Genomic DNA, 22,812 nt, shown 5'->3' on the forward strand with positions numbered 1-22,812 from the left:
GCATACTAACCTAACCCTCCTTAGGGGTGCCTAACCCTAACTCCCCCCCCCCCCCCCCCCCCCGAGTGCCTAACCCTAACCACCCCCTTCCCCGCTGCCTAACCCTAAGTCCCCCGGGGGGGGTGCCTAAACCTAAGTCCCCCCCGGGGGTGCCTAACCCTCCCTCCCCCTAGCCTAACCCTGCCGGGGGGGTGCCTAACCCTAAGTCCCCCCCGGGAGCCCTAACCCTCCCCTCCCCCCCCCCCCCCGCGGCTGTCTGCTCGCGGCGCCCGGCATCACTACGATCGGGATGCCGGGCGCCGGTCTCCCGGCGTCGGGGAAATGCGGGTGTCTACATCTAGACGCCCGGCATTTCACCCTTGCCGGGATATGACAGTCGGGAAGCCGGCTGCCGGTATTTAGGCAGTCGGCTTCCCGATTGCATACCGTTACATCGATCCTATTTAACCCCTAAATTACATTGTAGTATTGGTGTTTCCACTGACACTAATTATTTATTTTAAGTGTCTGTCACCAGTTGCTGATCTCATACACTGTATGTGGTCATGCCCTAAAGTGCAGATGTTTTGGATGACTGTGCAGAATTTTATTCAAAGTAACCTAGGCATCTGTATTATAGTGACTAAATTATCAGGTAACACAATTTGCTGTTTTCTTCTACTTCATGATAGCCATGTGGGGACATACTAAAGCAATACATATAGGGGGAATAATAAAAAAAAAAAATATAGTCCAACATAAATGCTTAATGATATATTCATTCATGTCAATGCCCCTTTAAGGACCTGACTTCCAACATTTGCTTCTGAAAAATCCAATGCATAATGCTTAGAAAAAGTATGAACAGACGACCAAGTAGCTGCTGCACAAATGTCTTTCACAGACGCTTGAGCCTTCCTAGCCCACGATGTTGCTATTGCCCTGATGGAGTGTGCTTTTAGATTCTCTGAAACTTTACGACCACTCTCCTCATAAACAAATTCGATTAGTTGTTCCAGTTCGCTATTTGCTTTGTGGGAGCTACACCTTTTCTTGCATCTGCTTACAGGACAATTAGATGCTTGGTGTTCCTAAACTCTTTAATTTTATCTAAATAGAGATTGCTCTCAGTAATGCTGGGTACACACTGCCCCATCAATTGATCGGCCAAGATATCGTGCCCTCGTCGGCAAGTGTGTACAGAAGATATGTCTGTGAACAACGTCGTTCAGACATATTGCATTCGCCTTTCGAGGTTTCTTTTTTTGCTATCCTTCAGGGAGGTCTGGGAGCCGGCTTCGCTCATTGAAAGTATAGATTTCGGCTTTGTCGCATTATTTTCAGCGGTGGCTGGCCCTCTTGCCAGAGGTTCGGACCTTTTTGCAGGGAGTTTTGCGGGTTCAACCTTAGTCTCAGCTGCCAGTGGCTCAGTGGGATCTGACCTTGGTATTATCCGCTCTTAAACAGGCTCCCTATGAGCCTTTGAATTCCGTGGACCTTAGATTTGTAAAATGGAAATTTGGTTTTCCTTTTGGCCATTGCCTCAGCACCATGGGGGATCCTTGTCTTGCAAACCACCGTTACTCATATTCCATGACGATCGGGCTGTTCTCAGAACAGTTCCTTCATTCCAACCAAAGGTGGTTTCGGCTTTCCACATAAACCAGGAGATTGTCTTTCCTGTGTTCTCCCCATTGAAGACTTCCCGGGACCGGGCCGATCTGACACTGTTGGATGTCATCCGGGCTCTGCGGATCTACTTGGGACAGAACTTCTGCCCTACGTCATACGGACTCCCTACTGGTTCTCTACGACGCTCAGAAACGTGGCTGGACGGCCACGAAACAGACCATTGCAAGATCCGCTCTGTCATCTCTCTGGCCCATTCTGATGCGGAGCGACCGGCACCTGCCAGGGTGTTGGCTCATTCTACTCAGGCGGTGGCGACCTCTTGGGCGGCGATCCAAGGGGCCTCGGCTGAACAGGTCTGCCACGCAGCTACCTGGTCCTCTGCCAACACGTTTGCTCGGTTTTACAAGTTTCATGTTTTTGCCTCTGGTGATGCCCACTTTGGGCATACAGTTCTCCGGTCAGGTGGCCTGAGTGTTCTCTCCCCTGTGGGCGGCTGTTGAATGTCCCATGGTCCAGTGTCCCCCAGCATTGATGAAAGAGAAAAGAGGATCTTTGGGTACTTAGCATTGAATTCTTTTCTGAGTTATGCTGGAGGACACTGCGTTCCCTCCCTCCCGCTCAGTCATGCTGTGTTTGGTTTTTTTTGACTGATTGGTCCCTGCAGTTCTGTGTTTTTTTTATTTTAAGTAGTTTCACTGGGTTACTGCTTCCCCTTACCAGGCACTTTTGAAGTTGTACTGACATCATGGGGTTGCAAAGGGGAGCAGCTTAGGGTTAAAGCTACTGTTTAACTAGTTAAGTTCCAGCTCCTGCATTCCCTGCTACAACATGGTCCAGTGTCCCCCAGCATGACTCACAGAAAAGTATTCAACGGTAAGTACCCAAAAATCCTCTCTTTCTGTGAGAAAATGTTAGACCCAGTTGCTGACCTATAAGAACCAAGTGTAACTCGCTGTGTGCACTATGCACAAAAATCCAGACATGCTGTGTTCAAATTTAGGCATTATTTTGGGCCTTGTTATTATATAAAGTCACAGGAGTTCACCAGCTGTCACTAGATATGGTATAAGAACTCACCGCTCCCAGTTAGTAGGTCACATCCTGGGAGTACCTTCCAGATCCAAATAGAAAGGAGCCCTGCAGATAGGTACTACAGACAGGTTTTTCTGCTATATTACTCATCTGTGACCACTAAGACATGGCGCAACCCATTCTGACAACCAGCGCTAACTGACCTGGGCAGCTCCCTGTCATCGTTGGCACACAGGAGTAGGGCTTGGTGCGTCCCAAAGATTCACTTCCTGGCAAGAGTGAAGGTTAACATGGGCTCCGCTAGAGATGCAAGACTTTAGCAGGCCGCCAAAGAAAATTTTCTCTGGTCTTAGACCAGTTTTGGGTAAAGGATAGCTGTGGGGAACATTGTGAATTGATAGACTAAATATAATTTTGGCTAAAATGAGCTTACCTACTTTGTGTGTAGGTGACTGAGTCCACTTTAACTTCAGTGCAGCTAGGTAACACTGCACAACAATGAAAATGTTTCCGATGTGAAAATAGTTACTTCTAATTGATTTCAGCATGCAAAGAATGAATGACATTTAAAACTCTGTTAGCTCTGAATTCCGAGATATAGCCCATTTATGACGATGTAGGGGTATTCCTAGTGAAATGGGCAGAATGAAGAGCATCTTACCAGCAATCTGCGTTCCGCGCAGAGGGGGCGGGGCCTAATGACCCAAGTAATTGAATCAGTTATTTGTCCCCTTCCCTATTGAAATATATGGGTTTCACGGGATTACCCACACAAGATAACTGTGGTGCACTGAGTGACAAGCATAGTGGGCGATTCCACCAAGACATTTCAGCAATGGAACAAAGATATCAGGGTAGGTGAATCACTACTGTTGGACAGTGACAAGAGATGCCCCAGAAGAGGAATACAAGCGACAAGCAAAGAGAAAGCACCCCCTTGAATAGGCCACTATATTAGATATTACTTTCATATGCTGTATGTTTGTTTCGTATGCTGTATGTTTCGTTTTATCTTATTTGTGACCCCTATGAGACTGGCGGCCCGACCCAGCACTAATGCCGGGTCAATGACATCCCTGCCATCGCTTGTGAGCCGGCACTTGGAGATGAGATCTCAAAGCGCCGGCTCTCCCTCTATTGTGAACGGGACCCGGGTCGTGACGACCCGGCTTACATGTTCACACCACACTGCGAGTCGGGTTGAACCCTTGTTCAACCGTGCTTGCTACCTGAGTTGAAATGCCGGGTCGCTCGAATCGGGATATTTCAACTAGCTACTTTCACACTGCCCAGTAGCCCGGGTTGCAGTGCGTTCATGTGCAATAACCCTGGTTACTTGATGTCAGTCTTAAAAGGGGTATTATAGTCGCAGTTGATTGTGGACTAATTTGTGTAATGAAACCGTAGTAAGGATTGTAGTTGTAGATGGAACAGCTTCAATGGAGCCGTTAGTGCTCCCCACCTGAATGCCTGTGTTATGAATAGAATGTCACAAACCGTGAGAACCCCTGTAAAAAGTACTGTGCAACGAAGTATACAAGTACACAGTTGCAGAATTGTACATTCAGCCTCCTTCAAAGATACTATAGAGCACATAATAATTATTATAAACTAGCAGGAATACCTGGCATTGCTTAGGTTAGACATTGGACCCTGAAAGACACCTGCAGCCTTCATTTTTACATTGTCCCCACCTATAATCTGCATAACTATGCAAATTAGGAGTAATTGACCATGCAGGCAGGCGCATTCTCATACCGTTTGGAATGGGGTATATAAGGAGCAGACTGACTTGGAGAACAGAAATCCGTTTAGCTTCCATAATCACTTGAGTTTCCGAAATCACTGTAGAACAGAGTGGGTGATTCAGCTACGGACGGATATGCTATCACAGCTGCTAACATGTTAGCAGCTGTAATATGGTAATGCAGCAGGAGGCGTCACGCCTCCTGCATGCATTACTGAGCATCCTGCATGCATTACTGAGCATCCTGCATGCATTACTGAGCATCATGTGTAAAAGAGGCCAGGAAATCGCAGTCATCTGACGCAGATCCTGGCCTCTCCACTCCTCCCTAATGGCGGCGAAACGCCTCTGTTTTTGTAAACTGAGGCAGTGGCTGCCCAGAAACTGCAGCAGACTCAGTCGCTGACAATCTGGTGCCGGACTGCATGCTGGATTGCCTACCCAAGTACTGTGCATGTGCAGTATGGCTCTGCGATCTCGCCCGCAGTCCGGCAGCAGATAATCTGGAATATGCGTGATCCGTGTCACTGCATGTGCAGCACGAGTCTACGATCCTGTGCAAAGTTCGGCAGCAGGTTATCTGCCTGATCCCTGTTGCTGTGTTTGAAGCTGAATCACCTCCACAAATCACTCTACAGACCAACATTGAAGACTATGTCTAGCAAGGCTGCCATCAGGGGGGGAATAAAGGCACGTAAGGACATTCGGAACTCAGGAGGGGAAATATTGTTGCACCACTAGCTGCTCTCTTGGGAAGTATCCCCTCTTCCCTCAGCAGTTAGAAATAGACAGAGCGCTCTGTGGTAGTGAAGTAAGTAGGATCTAATGTTTAAGATCTGACAAAATGTTAATGTCCATGTGAATCTGTATGTACACACAGATAATGGTGTGTAGATGTTAGTGACCACTGGTGGGCAAAAACTTGAGGCTGGGTGTTCAGGACTAAAGTCCCTTAGGATTGAAAAATCCAGTAGTGCACTAGTGTCGCTGTATAAGTTAGTGATGTACTTATATCCAGGTAAATTAACCACAGTAAGGATAATGTTCAACAGCAGATGACAGTCGTCCCAGGTTGGCAAAAACGGTCGGCTGGGTGTTGTAGGTGCACAATGGCCGGTAACAAAGTGTTACAGGTTTAGCAAAAACTGTAGGCAGGATGTTGCATGGGTATGAATAGACCTTGTCCAGGAAATAGTTAGACGTAGCCGCCTCCTTCACTGCTCTCACTACCTCAGGAAAGGAACGCAGTATCAGAGTGACAGGTACACTAGAATGCAGTGACTTAGGTGAGAAATAATTGCTTACCTGACCATGATGTCTGCTGGTCCTGCACGTTCCTGTGTCCACAATCACTGTGTGTAGGTGTGAGCGGGGGGCTTAGATGGATAATGATGACTAGGTAGTCGGGTCTAATATCAAGACTGTTTAATGAACAGTAAATAATGACAAAATATACCCTTCAAACAGGGATTGATAGTTAAAAGTATATGGGTGTTTATTAAGATGTCCCAACGCGTTTCATCTCATTAGGAGACTTTATCAAGGGCAAATGTCGTTTGTGGTTAACCCTCCGTCTTATATAAACATCCTCCTCATTCATTAACCCCTGGGTGTAGTGGCTATTGCTTCCGGCTTGTGCACGCTACGTGTATGAGGTGGAAGTCAGACACTGCAGCTCCTACTGTCTGACCTCGTGAGTAATAATTATGACCAGAAGCGCGGCAGCGCCTTGTGGTTGCAGAGGGTTAGAGTAGTAGAACCATCTCTTATTTGTCCTCAATATTGGCGGCGGCCTTTTTTGGTTAGATTATTTGCGTATGAATATCCTGTTAGTAGAGGGTTAGAATAGTCAAGCAGTCTATCTTGCTTTCCTCAATAGTGGCGGCGGCCAATCGGGGGGGAATGCCGGGACTGGAGTCCCGTTCCCGGACGTAAGGGGGCCTGCCCGCAGTGGCTCTGTGTAGCTGCGATCAAGCTTCCCTGATGTTTGTGATCTCTGTATGCTCAGCTTTGCCAGGATCAAAGATTGTGAATTGATTATGCAGTCTGCCACATTCTGAATGTATCGAGTGCTGACCTGCTCATGAGCCTGCCAGGCACTCTACTGCTGTAAGATGAGACAGTGAGGGAAATGCTAATACTGTACACTGTTTAATGTCAAGATTTATCATGCAAACACAGAGGACTGACTAAAGGCCATACATCAGACCAACTTTCCTCCAACCATCCAAATGTCCAACTAAAATGCTGCCCCACTTTTCATCAAACCAGCCAAATGGCCAACTTCTCTCGAACTTGTGATGTCACAGAAGTAGATGGACAGTGTTTGCCTACTTTTGCATGTTCATGATAAATATTAAAAATTTGAATCTCAGTTTGTGTAGTTATTACTTTGCTCACTTCACGTAAAGGGGTCAATCCAATTACACGTGTTAAAGTTGCAGCGCGAGTGAGTGCGGCTGTATGCCGCACCTAACGGTTACAAAAATGTGTAAGTCCGGCACGAGAAGGGGCTGCAATGTCTTGTGCCTTTGCCACCGTTTACTGTTGCTATGCCCATCATATTGATGAGACAGTTCCTCAGGGCTTACACTTGTCTGTTTTTACTCTGCCTCTTATGCATTAAAAAATCAGTTCACACCATTGCATGCTTACATCTTCGTATTGATTCAAGGCTTTCAAGTGCAGCATGCTCTGTTATGTGCTAATGTGTGTTACCAGTACAATGGGTGCTATGAGTAAAAGCACAGGGCCTGAAAAGCAGACAAAAAAGTAGCTAAATATGAATGACAGTGACACGTTTAGAGTACGTGTTATTTTTCATGTTTATGCTTTTTCGCAGCACGTGTGTTTTGAGTGAGACCGATTGGACTGCTTGCTCCCCGGGACTGTGCTGCTAATACTACAGCAGCAGCGGGTGTGCTGCCACACCTTGCAGGAGGGAACAGCAGTCCACTGGCAGGAGTAGTGTGAGCTCCCCTGCACAGATGCTGCCGGATCTCCCGGGATGTGGCTGGTGACACTGCTGCAGTGAGAGATCAACAATTACAACGGGAGTCATGCAGCAGCTGTGTGTTTAGCGGTCTCTGGGTAGGAGAGTCAAGGGCTCCCTGGGGCACAGCTGTTTTTGCTGCAGCAGGTGCGCCACCGCTCACTGCAGAAGTGGTCAGCACTCACTAATGAGAGCCATCTGCGCTCCACACAAACATACTGTGTCACCTCTTACAGGGCAGCCCCAGCAGTTATGGTGTTGAAAAAGTAGGTGGACACTGCCGGTCAGTATCCGCCTAGTTATCGTTCGTTTCCAACTTTCAACCTACACTTGAACGATTAGTTGGGAAAAAAGACAAAAGCTGGGCATCCACTATACAATTTTCTGTCAGATATCTGTCCAATCTGGCTGGTTGGAATGAAAACCTGGTAATGTATGGGAGCAAATGACAATCATCCATTTGCTCACATACACTGGAAAACAGCCAAAAATGGTTGTTCAAATTATTTAAAACACACATGTAACCAATTTGTACCCTTTTTTTTGGTCCTTTTTTCAGTGTTTAAAACCATATGATCGACTGTCATTTGCTCCCATACATTACCAGGTTTTCATTCCAACCAGCCAGATTGGACAGATATCTGACAGATAATTATATAGTGGATGGCCAGCTTAAGTGTCCTGCGCTTGGTAAAAAATAGCAGCTCAATATAAAATAGGTAATTAAAATATAGAAATGAGCGCTTGAAAGGAAAGCATAAGCATACAACCGTCTATTAGTTAAAATAATAAAATAACTTAATGTTTATAGTCTTTTTAGACTGATGTGGGAGCGGTGGCCACAGCAGTGTAACAGTCCTGATGTAGTACCGCAATAATACAGTCCATGATACGGATGTACGCCTAAACTGTCCCTACCTTACCACCGGTGGTATTCTCCAGGGGACAGCTTGTTCTTCCAGCGTGTCCCGACCGTTCTAATGGCCGCGGCGCTGGGAGATGGCTTCTGACGCCGGCCGCTTCACGGACCTAGTGATGGGTAAACTGCTCTGTCTTATCTGTTGGCACACCACTCTCCTTCACTCTCCAACGCATTTCAGGTCAAGGTTATGGGTGATACTTCCTGGGGTTATATTTATACTAAAAGTTTAGTATCTACCAAAAGCTAGGTCCGTACAGCGGCCAGTGTCTGATGTAATCTCCCAGCTCCTTTAAATAAACAAACTATAAACAAACCTACAAGGTCACAGCGTTCAAACTCTGCAGCAGTCTCCTTGCCCTCTGATTTGCTACAATTGCTGTTTCACTTATACCCGAGAGCAGCAGATTGCCAACCAACAACACTCTAAAAAAAAAAAAAAAAAGGCACATTAGTCAGCATGAGGAAAGTGTGGTGATGTCTCTCCTCACTTTTAAGCCATTTTTTTTTTTTTTTGATGTGACAAATTCCCGCTGTGTGTGAAGTGAACACATCACAAAATGTGTTCTGTGTTCAGTGTGTGTACTTCTCTTTTAGATGACGTGAATAATGGTTTCATTGTTGTCAATTGTTTTTCCAACTAAAGTGTCCTTATCCCTAACTTGTTCTGCAGATGATCAGCAGGCTCTGGACTCTATCATGCAGGATCTAGTTGTCTTACACAAGGCCAGCAGACCTGCCCTGTCTTTGCATGAATCTGGCAGCACCAAATCCGCCTCTCCCAAGAAGCAGGTAAGTGTCTATAAGCAAAATTCGGCAAACCTTTCACCAACACGAAGCATGAAAATGTTTCCCCAGTTGTATCAATGTATTACTAGCCTATATTTAGATAGCATCAACATATTGAGCAGTGCTGTACATTGAGGGAAAACACATTACAGTAAAGCAATGAACAGAAAGTTATGTTGCATGCACATGGGACGACAGTGATAACGATATCGCTGAATGATCTCGCGGGTGTGCTGGATGATTGATATCGATCATCCAGCACACTGCCAACAACCCGTGATCAACGATCACGTGTCCCTATAGTAACCTGGTCGATAACCCCGCCGATATTGTTATCGTCCATACGTGCCCGCGCATTGCAGGACGTTGGTGGGTTGGAAGGGACCAAAAAATTAACAATATAATCTATAATTTTAATCATCCCATGTGTACGCATCATAAGAAGAGCCTCACTTGAACATACAGATTAGGGATATGAGACAAGGTTTTGTTCATTGGACAGTTAAAGTAGTTTTATGATTACGGAGGAATGCTTACCTCTGACCCGCCCCTACAGACACATACAAAGTCCCCAACTTGTGGTGGGTCCAAGGAAGGAATTCTGCTGTATCTGATGTTAATAGCATAATCTGTTACCATTCAAAAAAATCCAGCATATTCTGTAGCACTGGACCATATATTACACATTCAGATACAGGTGGGAGAAAAATGTCTTGTTTGCAAGATCTTAAGTTCTGTCCATGTTTCTGTAAATGGTAGCTTTCACACTGGCGATATGTTTCCTAAAAGTTAATTTGGTTAGATATAGTTTACAGTAGCCTTTTTTTTTTTTTTTTTTTTTAGACCTTATCCTTTAATACAGTTTTCAATGATCTGTCTTAGCAACTGCTACCTCTGATGTTACATATTTCATTGTAGAATGATGTCCGTGTTAAGTTTGAGCACCGTGGAGAAAAAAGGTGAGATGGGGGACTTTCTTAGTAATTTGAAGAATTGCTGGCATCCCAGTGGTGCATCTCTGGGCACAGTCTGATAATTCACCTGAGCGTTAAGGTCAGCTTTTAAGGGGAAATTTATTACATTTCAAAATGCCTTTTACAAAATATCTGGCATGGATTTCCGACAATCCAATCTGCCTAAAAAATCTACTTCCATCTTACGAGCAGGAATAAGAGGGCGACAGTGGAGGTAGTATATGTAGTTTTTTCATAAGTTTGAGACTATGGTTCACAGGTACTTAATGCAGTTCTCAACAAATTTTTGTAAAATCTAGGAGCCATCTTAAAAGTTTAGGAGCCAGACCATCGTCCATTACCAAAATTATGAAAGCTTGTATAGACCACAACACATGCCCTTTCAGTGCCCATAAACCTAGTAGTAAGCCCCCTGTAATAGTGCCCACAGTAGTAAGCCCCCAGTAGTAAAGTACTAAGCCCAGTCTAATAGTGCCCCCAGTACTAAGCCCCCTCTAAAAAAACAACAGAATACTTACCTTAGACCAGGATCCTGCGTCTGCTGCCGTCTGCCGCTCTTCGAAACTATGGGAGAGATGTCATGACGTCTCCCATAGTGCCCGTGGGGGGAGCTGGAAGCTAGAGCTCAGGAGTGAGCTTCGGCTGCCGCCTCTCCTCGTTACTATGGGAGAGACGTCGGAACTCAGGAGTGAGCTCCGTCTGCAGCTTGGGGTGCCCGCTGGTAAAATTTCAGCGGGCGCCCGACAATTGGTGTTTCTCTGCGGGGAGGGGGAGGGGGGCTTGGAAATCCCGGTCGCCAGGTCTAAAATCTTAGTCGCCATGGCACCCTGGTGCCCGGGATTTGTCGAGCCCTGACTTAATGTAAACCTTAAAGACTATTGGTTTGAAACAGACTATATAAATATTCTGTAGTATAACGGAGATGGATTGGGCATTGGTGTGGCAGTGCCTCAGTATGCATAAATTTAAGGTAATATATTTGGGAGGCTTATCATAAGCATTTACCTTGCACATTGTTGGGTGAATCTATAGTAAGAAAGGCTCTAGGTATATTTGTAGATCCTAGATGTACTACCACCACACAATGCCAGTCTGGAGCATCCAGAGCCATGTATAAAAAGGTACATAGAACTGTGAAAGGAAAGCATGATGTTTCCCCTTTATAAAGCATTCGTTAGATGTCTCCTTGATTATACAGTTCTCTTAAAACACGAAGTATCAAAAATATCTATCCTGAACGTGGGGGGCGTGCATAGACTGTGCAGCTATATTTATAAAGGATCTGAAAGGCCCAGTATATACATACTTATACACACCACTCTTTGTAGAAGGATGATCAGATTTTAATTTCGGCAATGAGAGGAGTCTTTTATCATAAGGGTGATGCAATGTACTCCCTCAAAAATTGGTATTGGCTGACTGTATAGAAATGCACAAAGCAGAATATATAGGATTACAGCAGTATAAACAATGTAGTATGTTTCAGGGAGAGTGTTATTGCCCATATGGGGTCTGAGTGGATTTTACATCCCAGAAGACAAACTAGACACTGGTTTGTTTATTTTTTATATATTCAAAGCTGGTGCAGTTTGCTTCTTGGTCAAATTGAAATAAGTTTATTTGTCGATATTTCTACATATAGGAGGTTGTTGTGTATCCGTAAAAAATACTAGATATGCTGTACATCAGATGTAAAAAAGCCATCGTTGTTGACTGGCATATACAGTGCATCCGGAAAGTATTCACAGTGCTTCACTTTTTCCACCTTTTGTTATGTTACAGCCTTATTCCAAAATGGAATAAATTCATTTTGTCCTCAAAATTCTACACACAATACCCCATAATGATAACATGTAAAAAGCTTTTTGGAGATTTTTGCAAATTTCATAAAAAAAATAAAAAAAAAACGAAGAAATCACATGTACAGAAGTATTCACAGCCTTTGCTCAATACTTTGTTGATGCACCTTTGGCAGCAATTACAGCCTCAAATCTTTTTGAATTTGAAGCCACAAGCTTGACAACTCTATCTTTGGGCAGTTTCGCCAATTCCTTTTTGCAGCCCTTCTCATGCTCCATCAGGTTGGATGGGAAGCGTCAGTGCACAGCATTTTCAGATCTCTCCAGAGATGTTCAATCGGATTCAAGTCTGGGCTCTGGCTGGGCCATTCAAGGACATTCACAGAGTTGTCCTGAAGTCACTCCTTTGATATCTTGGGTGTGTGCTTAGGGTCGTTGTCCTGCTGAAAGATGAACAGTCGCCCCAGTCGGAGGTCAAGAGCGCTCTGGAGAAGGATTTCATCCAGGATGTCTCTCTACATTGCTGAATTCATCTTTCCCTCTATCCTGACTAGTCTCCCAATTCCTGCCGCTGAAAAACATCCCCACAGCATGATGCTGCCCCCACCATGCTTCACTGTAGGGATGGTATTGGCCAGGTGATGAGCGATGCCTGGCATTCACGCCAAAGAGTTCAATCATTGTCTCATCAGACCAGAAAATTTTATTTCTCGTGGTCAGAGTCCTTCAGGTGCATTTTGGCAAACTCCAGGCAGGCTGCCATGTGCTTTTCACTAAGGAGTGACTTCCATCTCCGTGATTGAGCATTGTTTAGCTTTACTATAGTATAGTAAGTACAACATTTTGTTAATCTTTAGTGCACAATGAGACATTTTTCAATTAGTCAGGTGCTGGTAATCAACATTAGAGCTGCCAGTGTTAACCAGCTAAAGTTTTAGGGGCCTATTTATTAATGAATATTTGAGGTAAAATCCCCGAAAACACCCATTTCTACTTCAGGGTCCATAGGGTATCCACAGGATACCTTGGGGTATAGGTGTGACGTCAGTCGCTGGGCACCATAGAGTTAAGCTTTTCAGCCTCCCAGGATGCACTAGGGTCCCCCTCCTATACCCCGCCCCCGAGCCAAGGCACCTCAGTTTAGTTTGGTGCCCGGCCGGCGTCGGGTGCACCAGTGGGAGTGGGGGCTAGAAGAGCCCCTGAAGCTTTCTTCAGTGCAGCTGTGGCTGCACATCTGGATGTACAGCATGGACAGTCAGTCCTGACGTCCATGCTGTCTTCCCTACACCCCCGCCGGTACCGATCCGGGGATGCTGGTGAGCATCTGGGGTCACAGCTAGCGGTGACCCCAGATGTTCCGGACCATGGCCGGATCCAAGGGGGACAAAGGTAAGCAGCGGGGTCCCGCGGTGGGTCCCCGCTGGTCACATGGTCCTAAGTCCCCAGGCAGGGGGCTCCCTGGGGACTGGCTGCAGCGTGGAGCCAGGCGACCAACCTGCGCTTTCCACTACCCCCTGGGACAGCGGACCGCAGCAGAGCGGTAGCGCTGCGGCATCCCAGGGGTTAAATGCATGCCAGGGGAGCGCGCCTTCCCTGTCTCACAGCCGGCGCCTCCCCCGCTGCACACAGCCCTCTCTGCATGCTGCCGACTGGTCCTGTGGCAGCGCTCCTCCCCCAGGCCAGCCTCCTCTCTGCTCCTCGGCGGCCATCTTCTCCAGAACGCATGGTGAACGCTGCTGGAAGCGCTGGACGGAAGCATCGTGGTCTGGGTCCCCCCGCATACCTCTCCTCCGCTGTGGCTCAGGTCTGTGTATGCAGCGCTGTGTCCTACCAGGTCCTGTGTCTGTGTAGTTGAGTGATCAGCGCTGTTAGTGCAGGAATTGTTATTTCTCTGCATTGTATGTGACTGTGCTAGCGCTGCCTGTAACTTTTCTTCTCTAAACTGTCAGCTTTATTACTGTCCCTGTTCTTTCTGCTAAAGCCCTTGCAGTGCGGTGCTGCAGGGTGGTCTCTCGCCTATTTAATACTTAATTGGTGAGAGAGGTCACATACGTGGTGCCATCATGTCTGAAAGTGATTTTCCCCTCCGGCTACAGTGTACCACGTGCAAAGTACCGTTAGCGGAGGGGGAGGGTAGCGCGGAGGGCCTTTGCCGGCAGTGTTTGTCCATGGCGCGGCCTATTACGGTTACAGCACCGGTACAGGAGCCGCCCTGGGCTTGTTTCGCTCAGGCGTTAACAGCTTTAGTGGGCCAGTTAGCTCTGCAGCCCGCGTTTACTCCGATGGGTTTGTCCCAGCAGTCTGTGGTGTCGTCACCCATGCAGGGGTTCCCACGACAATTGGTGGTACCCCACAGTCTCCCTATTTCCCCGCTCCCGGGTTCTCAGGAGCCAGCGTGGGTTAACTCCCTGACGAGTTCTGTACAGCACTTGTCGGATGTGTTGCAAGGGGAGTCTGTGATGCGGCCTCATAAAAGGCCGGTGGCGTCTCTGTCCGCTCCTTATGAGGATGACGAAGGGACGTCTGATGATGGGGAGATTCTGGATCCTTACGATCAGGAACCTCTCCATACTAAGGACGCTGATGCTAAGTCCAAAGTATATATTCCTGGACTTATTCGGGCGGTCCGCACAGCCTTGGTGATTGAGGACGAAGTTCCCCCAGCGGCTAAATCTAAGTATGCCTTTTTCAAAGATGTGAAGGGCGATGCCACAGTCTTTCCTCTTTCGGGTCAGTTGGTGGACCATTTAGAGGAGGCGTGGAAACAGCCTGGCAAGCGATACCAGCCGCAGAGACGCCTGGCGGTGGCTTATCCGTTCGCGGATAATTATTTTGCTAAGTGGGAATCCCCTCCACAGGTGGATTCTCACGTGACCCGTCTTGTCCGTAGTGCCACATTGCCGATGCCATCCATGTCCTCCCTTAAGGATGCTACGGACCGCAAGGTAGAAATCTGCCTGAAGTCCGCTTATTCCCTTGCAGGGGGGGCAGCACGGCCGGCTATGGCCATTTGCTGGGTTGCCAGAGCGATGGAGCGCTGGGCGGATTCATTAGAGGCTTCTTTTGAATCCGACTGTCCGGCCGAACAGGCGGAGTTGATTGGCAATCTCCGTGATTCGGCCACCTACATCAACGAGGCGGCTCTAGACATTAGTACTCTGGTGTCAAGAATTTCTTCAGCAGCGGTAGCTGCTCATCGCACCTTGTGGCTGCGATCCTGGAAGGCGGACGCAGATTCCAAGAAAGGTCTGGAAGCGTTGCCGTTTACCGGAGAAGTTCTCTTCGGTCCGGATCTGGATAAGATTGTGGCCACGCTGGCGGCAGCCAAATCTGCTTGTCTCCCGTCGGCCGCTGCTCCTTCTGGTTCTGGACCATCGTCCTTTTGGTCATCTAGGGCCCAGGGCAGGCCCAAACCACAGTCGTTTCCTCGACAGGCTGGCCCTAAGAAATCGGTCAAGCCCCGGAAGCAGGCATGGAGTACCAGACGTCCGGCCCCCAAGCCAGATGACAAGCCTGCGGCCTGACGGTCCGGGCCTCCCTTTGGGGGATCCCAGGGTGGGAGGCCGCCTGCTACAGTTCGCCCAGTGTTGGTCGACCTCTACGACAGACACTTGGGTTCTGGAGGTGGTTTCCCACGGATACGCCCTCTCCTTCCGGCACAGATCCCCGGCTCGCTTCTTCACCACGGGTCTACCATCAGACCGGAACAAGGCTACGGAGCTGCGGAAGGTATTGCACACTATGCTCCAGGCTGGAGTTATAGTGCCTGTTCCATTCTCCCAGAGGGGCCAGGGTTTCTATTCAAATCTATTTTTGGTACAGAAACCCAATGGGTCATATCGTCCGATTCTCAACCTCAAAGCACTCAACAAGTCTTTGCGGGTCCCGAAGTTTTGGATGGAGACCCTACGGTCCATCATTCTGGCGCTGGAACCTGGGGACTACATGGTGTCATTGGACATACAGGACGCTTACCTGCATGTCCCTATTCTTTTGCGCCATCAACAGTTCCTCAGGTTTGCAATCCGCAGCGACCACTTCCAGTTTCGGGCGTTACCTTTTGGCCTGGCAACAGCACCACGTGTTTTCACCAAGGTGATGGCGGTCATGGCGGCTTCTCTGCGGCTGCAGGGAGTCCGCATGTTGCCGTATTTGGACGACCTGTTATTGGTGGCAGGATCTCCAGAGCTCCTGTTACACCACTTGGACCTGACCATTGCACTGCTGCAGCGGCACGGCTGGCTAATCAACTGGCAGAAGTCCACTCTAATCCCGTCTCGGAGGATTCTGCATCTTGGAGCCTTATTGGACTCGGGACAGCAAAGGATCTTCGTGACGGAGGACAAGATCTCTGCTTTACAGTCAAGGGTGCGCAGTTGCCTGCACAGCCGCCGGGTGTCCTTACACTCGGCGATGAGGTTACTGGGCTCCATGGTGTCGGTGTTCGACATGGTGGAATACGCCCAGTTTCACTCCAGACCTCTGCAGCACCTGATCCTGTCCAAGTGGAACGGGCTGCCTCAGTCTCTGAAGTCCCAGACGATTGTGCTCACCCCGGAGGTTCGCCTGTCCCTTGCGTGGTGGTTACAGACGACCCACCTCAACAAGGGACGTCCGTTCTGGGTTCCAAATTGGGTCCTGTTGACAACGGACGCCAGTCTTCGGGGCTGGGGAGCCGTTTCGGGTCCACACTTGTTCCAGGGCAGGTGGACGCCGACAGAAGCGGAACTTCCAATAAATATCTTGGAACTCCGTGCGGTCTTCAATGCTCTCCAGCAGGCACAGCGGTTTCTCCAGGGTCGCCCGGTGCAGGTCCAGTCGGACAATGCTACCACCGTGGCCTACATAAACAGGCAAGGAGGAACTCGCAGTCGGGCGGCTCTCGTAGAGGTCTCTCGGATCCTGGTTTGGGCGGAGCGCAATCTTCCGGCCATATCAGCGGTCTTCATCCCGGGAGTGCTAAATTGGGAGGCGGACTTTCTAAGTCGCCAAGACGTTCATCCGGGGGAATGGTCCCTGCACCCGGACGTTTTTCAACTACTGGTGGACAGGTGGGGTCTTCCAGAAATCGACCTCATGGCGTCCCGGCACAACAACAAGTTGCCGGTGTACGGGTCTCGCACAAGAGACGAAGGGGCGTCTCTGGTGGATGCTCTGTCCGTCCGGTGGACGTTCCGGTTCGCATACCTGTTCCCTCCGGTCTCCCTTCTTCCACGGGTAATCCGGAAATTCAAACAGGAAGGAGGGACGCTCCTGTTGATAGCTCCCGCGTGGCCCAGACGGCACTGGTTCTCAGACCTTCAGGGTCTGTCCGTGGACATTCCTCTGCGGTTGCCGCTACGACCGGACCTTCTGTCTCAGGGTCCTTGCCTTCACCCGGACCTGACTCGGCTGTCTTTGACGGCGTGGCTGTTGAGACGGCCATGCTGAGGTCCCGGGGGTTTTCCAGCTCTGTGGTGCGTACCATGTTACGAGCTCGGAAACCGTCTTCCGCGAGGATATACCATCGCGTGTGGCATACGTTCTTCCCGCGGGAGTTTCGTCTGTCTCGGATTCTCGCCTTCCTGCAAGCGGGACTAGATCATGGGCTTCGCCTTGCTTCTTTGAAGGTACAGGTTTCGGCCCTATCTGTCTGGTTTCACCGTAGGATTGCTACAATCCCGGATGTGCGCACCTTTATGCAGGGTGTTCTCCGCATTCAGCCGCCCTTTGTTCCACCTGTGGCGCCTTGGGATTTGGCTGTGGTCCTGAGGGCTCTCCAAGGACCGCCGTTTGAACCACTGGGCTCAGTGGATCTTAAATGGCTAAGACTGTTTTCCTTCTGGCCATTGCTTCGGCCAGACGTGTTTCTGAGTTAGGGGCTCTTTCTTGTAGACCCCCTTTCTTGGTTTTTCATGGGAACAGGGCAGTGCTCCGCACTCGGCCCGAGTTTCTTCCCAAAGTTGTTTCCCAGTTTCATGTTAACGAGGAAATAGTTGTTCCGGCCTTTAACTCACCGGGTCTTTCCGTGGGTGAGGTCTCTTTGGATGTTGTGCGGGCCTTAAGGACTTATGTTGACCGCACTTCTTCGTTTACCAAGTCGGACGCTTTGTTTGTCCTCTATGGCTTCCGTAAAAAGGGTTGGCCTGCTTCAAAGCAAACTTTGGCAGCCTGGATCCGTATGGCTATTTCTGAAGCTTATCTTCATGAAGGCCTACCGGTCCCACCTTCTCTGAAGGCTCATTCCACTAGGTCTGTGGGTCCTTCGTGGGCAGCTCGACGTGGTGCCTCGGCAGTTCAGATCTGCAAGGCTGCTACGTGGTCCTCTGTCCATACCTTCGTGAGGTATTACAGGTTTGACACCTTCGCATCTCAGGATGCTTCCTTCGGGCGGCGGATTCTCCTTTCTGCACAGGAGCGTCCCCACCCTTAAAGGATACTGCTTTGGGACATCCCCAAGGTATCCTGTGGATACCCTATGGACCCTGAAGTAGAAAATATGAGATATGGTAAGAACTTACCCTTGTTATCTCTATTTCTACGAAGTTCATAGGGTTCCACAGGACTCCCGCCCTGTCGCACCTGTGCTGCAGATGGGCTTTGCTCTGGTCACCGGTTTTCCGTCTCCCTCTGGTGAGAATGTGATTCTTGTATGTGTCCAGATCTTTTTTCTCTCTCTTCCTTCTCCTCCTCCGGCCTATGGCTTGATAACTAACTGAGGTGCCTTGGCTCGGGGGCGGGGTATAGGAGGGGGACCCTAGTGCATCCTGGGAGGCTGAAAAGCTTAACTCTATGGTGCCCAGCGACTGACGTCACACCTATACCCCAAGGTATCCTGTGGAACCCTATGGACTTCGTAGAAATAGAGATAACAAGGGTAAGTTCTTACCATATCTCATATTTTTCGGAGGTTTACCTCAAATATTACGTTTCCCCCGGATGTATCCGATACCTGCTGTGATCCCTCCATTCCCGCTGGCAGCCGCATCCCCCATATGTTTCTATGGGGGATGCAATGCTGCCAGATTTACCAATATCCGGAATGCAATGCATTCCAGATATTGGCTAACGCCATTAATAATATTGATTACACAATCAGCAGGCTTATCATGCAGGCCCATGATATACAAAGAGCCCATCTATAGGAAGCAGAGGCTGCACATCAATGGGGTCAACCCATGGCCCTTCCCCACTACTGCCAGCACCAATAACAATCCCCCCATAACTCCCAGCATCACTAACAACCCCGCCCCCACTATTCCCAACATCACGAACACCCCCCCCCCCCCCCCCCCACACTACACCCAGCATCACTACCCCATGTCGCTCTGTTTTTTCAGATTAGGAGGCAAGATGAGTGAATACAGCTAGGGAGGGACATGAGAAGTGCGCCCGGCCCCAGCACCCCAGGCTCCCCTACATACCCGCTGTTGGAGCGTGATGGTGATGCTCCTAGCAGGTCCCTTGGAACAGTATGAGCGGAGGTGCTGTTATGCCGCCGCATGCCGCCGAGCAAGACCAGCGGCATGCAGCAGCGTGACAGCACCTCCGCTCCTACTGTTCCAGGAACCTGCTAGGAGCATGAACACAACATGATGAAGTCTGTGTCTGACAGTAATTCCCGCTACCGCACCATCCCCCACCCGTCGCGCTACTCTTTACAAGTACCTTCAATCCGGGGCGGGCAGAGTCTTCGGGCCAGGTGGGCCTCCAGGACCAGGCGCAGTCTTCGGGCCGAGGGGGCCGCCGGGGCCAGTCTTCGGGCCGGGAGGTTGGGCACACTACTCCACACGCTATCCCCTGAGTGTCATCGTCCTGGCCGGCGTCTATTCTCCGGCGGTGACCGGGACACCGCATGTTTCTCCACCCGCGGGACACTGCGTCCCGCGGGTGAGAACGGCACCTGCAGGCTGTGAGGGCAGGACGCTTTTTGCCCTCCTCCTGGAGGGCAGGGTGCTTTTTGCCCTCCAGAAGGAGGGCAAGGCGCCGCGCCCCACTAAAACAGCCCTAGCGGGAACGCAAGGTTGGTATTTGTGAGGTACAGACCGGTAGTAATGTCTCCCGCAAAGTTACACCCCAGCTCCCGGGTACTGGAAGGAAACTGGACCCACAGTGACAGTGTGGAAGGGACATTTGTGTAACACCTGTGAGCTGCTGTAGGGGAATGGGCATAATGACTCCTTTAATAGTCCTCCCCTGAGACATTAATCATATACCTGGAGCCAGGGGATTGGCCAGCAGCAGAGTACGTCCCCGGTCTTCATTTGTGGGTAAAATACGCGCTATAGCGCGTATTTGCGAACACTGCGTCTGGCCACTCTACCATACAGGCCTGATTGGCGGATTGCTGCAGAGATGGTTGTCCTTCTGGAAGGTTCTCTCTCCACAGAGGAATGCTGTAGCTCTGACAGTGACCATCTGGTTCTTGGTCACCTCCCTGACTAGGGCCCTTCTACAGTGATCGCTCAGTTTAGACGGCCGGCCAACACTTTGAAGAGTCCTAATGGTTTCGAACTTCTTCCATTTACAGATGATGGAGGCCACCGTGCTCATTGGAACCTTCAAAGCAGCAGATATTTATCTGTACCCTTCCCCAGTTGTGTGCCTCGAGACAATCCTGTCTCTGAGGTCTACAGACAATTCCTTGGACTTCATGCTTGGTTTGTGCTCTGACATGCACTGTCAATTGTGGGACCATTATATAGACAGGTGTATGCCTTTCAAAATCATGTCAAATCAACTGAATTTACCACAGGTGGACTCCAATTAAGCTGTAGGAACATCTCAAGGATGATCAGTGGAAACAGGATGCACCTCAGCTCAATTTTGAGCTTCATGGCAAAGGCTGTGAATACTTAGTCAGGTGCATAAATATTGGGACATTGACAGAATTTTCATATTTTGGCCTCTATTCACCACCACAATGGCTTTGAAATTAAACAAACAAGATGTGCTTTAACTGCAGACTTTCAGATTTAATTTGAGGGTAATTACATCCAAATCAGGTGAACGGTGTAGGAATTACAACGGTTTCTATATGTGCCTCCCACTTTTTAAGGGGCCAAAAGTAATGGGACTATCAACTCAAAAGCTATTTCATGGACAGGTGTGGGCTATTCCCTCATTATTTCATTATCAATTAAGCAGGTAAAAGGTATGGAGTTGATTCTAGGTGTGACATTTGCATTTGGAATCCCTTGCTGTCGACTCTCAATATGAGATCCAAAGAGCTGTCACTATCAGTGAAGCAAGCCATCATTAGGCTGAAAAATCAAAACAAACCCATCAGAGAGATAGCAAAAACATTAGGTGTGGCCAAATCAACTGTTTGGAACATTCTTAAAAAGAAAGAACGCACCGGAGAACTCAGCAACACCAAAAGACCCGGAAGACCACGGACAACAACTGTGGTGGATGACAGAAGAATGATTTCCCTGGTGAAGAAAAACCCCTTCACAACAGTTGGCCAAATCAAGAACACTCTCCAGGAGGTAGGTGTATATGTGTCAAAGTCAACAATCAAGAGAAGACTTCACAAGAGTGAAGATAGAGGGTTCACCACAGGATGTAAACCATTGGTGAGCCTCAAAAACAGGAAGACCAGATTAGGGTTTGCCAAACAACATCTAAAAAAGCCATTACAGTTCTGGAACAACATCCTATGGACAGATGAGACAAAGATCAACTTGTACCAGAGTGATGGGAAGAGAAGAGTATTGAGAAGGAAAGGATCTGCTCACGATCCAAAACATACCACCTCATCAGTGAAGCATGGTGGTGGTAGTGTCATGGCGTGGGCATGTATGGCTGCCAATGGAACTGGTTCCCTTGTATTTATTGATGATGTGACTGCTGACAAAAGCAGCAGAATGAATTCTGAAGTGTTTCGGGCAATATTATATGCTCATATTCAGTGAAATGCTTCAGAACTCATTGGACGGCGCTTCACAGTGCAGATGGACAATGACCCGAAGCATACTGCAAGAGCAACCAAAGAGTTTTTTAAGGCTAAAAAGTGGAATGTTATGCAATGGCCAAGTCAATCCCCTGACTGAATCCGATTTAGAATACATTTCACTTGATGAAGACAAAACTGACGAGAAAATACCCCAAGAAGAAGCAGGAACTGAAGAATTTTGCAGTAGAGACCTGGCAGAGCATCACCAGGGATGAAACCCAGCGTCTGGTGATGTCTGTCTGTGTGTTCCAGACTTCAGGCTGTAATTGCCTGCAAAGGATTTGCAACAAAGTATTAAAAAGTGAAAGTTAGATTTAGGATTGTTTAGTTTGTCCCATTACTTTTGGCCCCTTAAAAAGTGGGAGGCACATATAAAAACTGTTGTAATTCCTACACCGTTCACCTGATTTGGATGTAATTACCCTCAAATTAAATCTGAAAGTCTGCAGTTAAAGCACATCTTGTTTGTTTCATTTCAAAGCCATTGTGGTGGTGAATAGAGGCCAAAATATGAAAATTCTGTCAATGTCCCAATATTAATGCACCTGACTATGTACATGTTTAAATTAAATTTGCAAAAATCTCAAACTTTTCACACGTTGTCGTCATGGGGTATTGTGTGTACAATTTTGAGGACAAAAATTAATTTATTCCATCTTGGAATAAGGCTGTAACATAACAAAATGTGGAAAGTGGAGCGCTGTGAATACTTTCCGGATGCACTGTACACCTTGTTTTCCAGTTTTAGTTATTTTGGCTGTATTAAATCATTGAAGTTAAAGAAGACTTGTAGCCTAATATTAATAAGCTCCCATTCCTGCAAGTAAGAGAATGGCAAGAGATTGGTGTCACCCTAAAAGCTGGTTGTCTTCTCTCAAGACAAGCCACTTTGTATAGGATGGGATGACTCGTCAGCATTGGTCCAGCTCACCATTAGGGTTTTTTTTAGTGAGTGTCACCAGCGTCAGACTACTGACTCTGGATACTTACGTGGAGGGACTGATTTTACATT

The 22,812-nt window shown here is 48.3% G+C and overlaps 1 protein-coding gene across 1 annotated transcript in view; it reads left to right on the forward strand.

Moving 5' to 3' along the window:
* MAP3K2 (mitogen-activated protein kinase kinase kinase 2) overlaps positions 1–22,812 on the forward strand; it is a 100,516-nt gene that overhangs the window by 40,062 nt on the left and 37,642 nt on the right. Inside the window, exons 3-4 of the mRNA XM_088455818.1 lie at positions 8,975–9,093; positions 10,009–10,049. Coding sequence (XP_088311944.1) covers positions 8,975–9,093; positions 10,009–10,049 — 160 coding nt within the window. The remainder of the gene's footprint in view (positions 1–8,974; positions 9,094–10,008; positions 10,050–22,812) is intronic.

This window comes from Taudactylus pleione, unplaced genomic scaffold (assembly GCF_031769625.1).
Source record: "Taudactylus pleione unplaced genomic scaffold, aTauple2 ptg000671l, whole genome shotgun sequence".
NCBI classification, from domain to species: Eukaryota; Metazoa; Chordata; class Amphibia; order Anura; family Myobatrachidae; genus Taudactylus; species Taudactylus pleione.